Raw genomic sequence first — 1,274 nt, 5'->3', positions numbered from 1 at the left:
CTGGGGCGAATTGTTGCTGGTTTGCCAAATTTCAAATCGGAATTTGCTATTTTGCCTCCCCACTTTACTGCCGACTTTGACGATGACGTCCGCCTCGCAACTGCAATCCTGTTTCCGGTGTTGGCACGTGAACATGCTCTGGCGAATATACTGTCCTTCACTCTTGCTTCGTTGGTGTATCATTCAGATTTTCCTCCTCGACACTATCCCTCCAAAACACCCACTTATGTCGTGTGCGCTCTTTACGAACCCGGACCTCCTGGCAACGTTGAAACGCAATGTGACGACGACATCTGAGCGATTTTTGCCGACGGGGATACCCCCGCACGTGGATCTATTCAAGGGAATCGAACGTAACCTTGCAGCTATCCAAACGTTGCCAGACTTGATTTCTGACCGTCTGGAAGGAATTTTGGATGAGCACGACGTTGGTTCAGGGAATATCACGCGTCAGTACCTCGAAACGACGCTTTCGAACCTGGTTTCCCAGCTCCATTCCTCGCCGAATGAACGTGTTCTGAGCCCACCGTCAACACCAGGGGGGCAGCTCTACACCTGGGGTGGCCGCTTGTCCAAGCTTCCGGCTGACTTCGAGTTCCCCGCTGTCGATGCGGCCACGGCATGGCGTCTGTGGTGGCGTGGCAATGTGAGGAGTGGCCACCCACCGTACCGGTTCATCGTACCTGCTGATTTGGCGACGACGAAGCAGCGTAAGGCGCTGTCGGACTGGAAGTTCGTGATGGGGCACTTCGAGCGCGTGTCCGTGGGCGCGGGGTTTGCTCTGCCGACTCGTCCTACTGATCTGGAAGTGTCAAACATGTTCGAACCTGTTGCCGGGTTCTTACGCTCCGTGTACAGCTGTGCTACGGGTAAACGCACCCGTCGAATCACTCAGCTTCGACTTGTGTCGCACATTCGAGTGCTGCGGAAACACGCTTCGACGCTCAGTGGGTAAATCGTCAATCAATCGAATGTACCTGTGTATTCTGTCTCAATTTTGACCAATCAGAAACCGCTTGATACCCGTCGTGCACATTCCAAACACAATACAACATGGATGAGACCAGCTTCAGCCCAAACAAGGTGTCAAGGAAGGTGGTTGTGCATCGCAACTCAGCGAAGTGTACGTAGAAGAGGCGTCGGCATCAGCACATGTTACGATTGTGGCATGTGTCTGCGCAGATGTCACCAAAGTTCCACCGCTGTTTGTGCTTCCTGGTTCCCGCGTGACACCTGAAGTCTGTGACAACCTGAGCATCCCTGGCGCAGCCGTT

The 1,274-nt window shown here is 53.8% G+C and overlaps 1 protein-coding gene across 1 annotated transcript; it reads left to right on the top strand.

The window, feature by feature from the left end:
- Positions 1–226: 226 nt before the first annotated feature.
- Positions 227–955, top strand: H310_14921 (hypothetical protein; the record flags this gene model as incomplete). The annotated part of the gene is made up of 1 exon (XM_008882895.1): positions 227–955. One exon carries the CDS (start codon positions 227–229, stop codon positions 953–955), a length of 729 nt encoding a protein of 242 aa, XP_008881117.1.
- Between the last annotated feature and the right edge of the window lie 319 nt (positions 956–1,274).

The sequence above is a fragment of the Aphanomyces invadans genome (assembly GCF_000520115.1).
Source record: "Aphanomyces invadans strain NJM9701 unplaced genomic scaffold supercont1.106, whole genome shotgun sequence".
Taxonomy (NCBI): Eukaryota; Oomycota; class Saprolegniomycetes; order Saprolegniales; family Verrucalvaceae; genus Aphanomyces; species Aphanomyces invadans.
The sequence above is the reverse complement of the archived record's forward strand: the minus strand, read 5'-3'. Positions and strand labels throughout refer to the sequence as shown.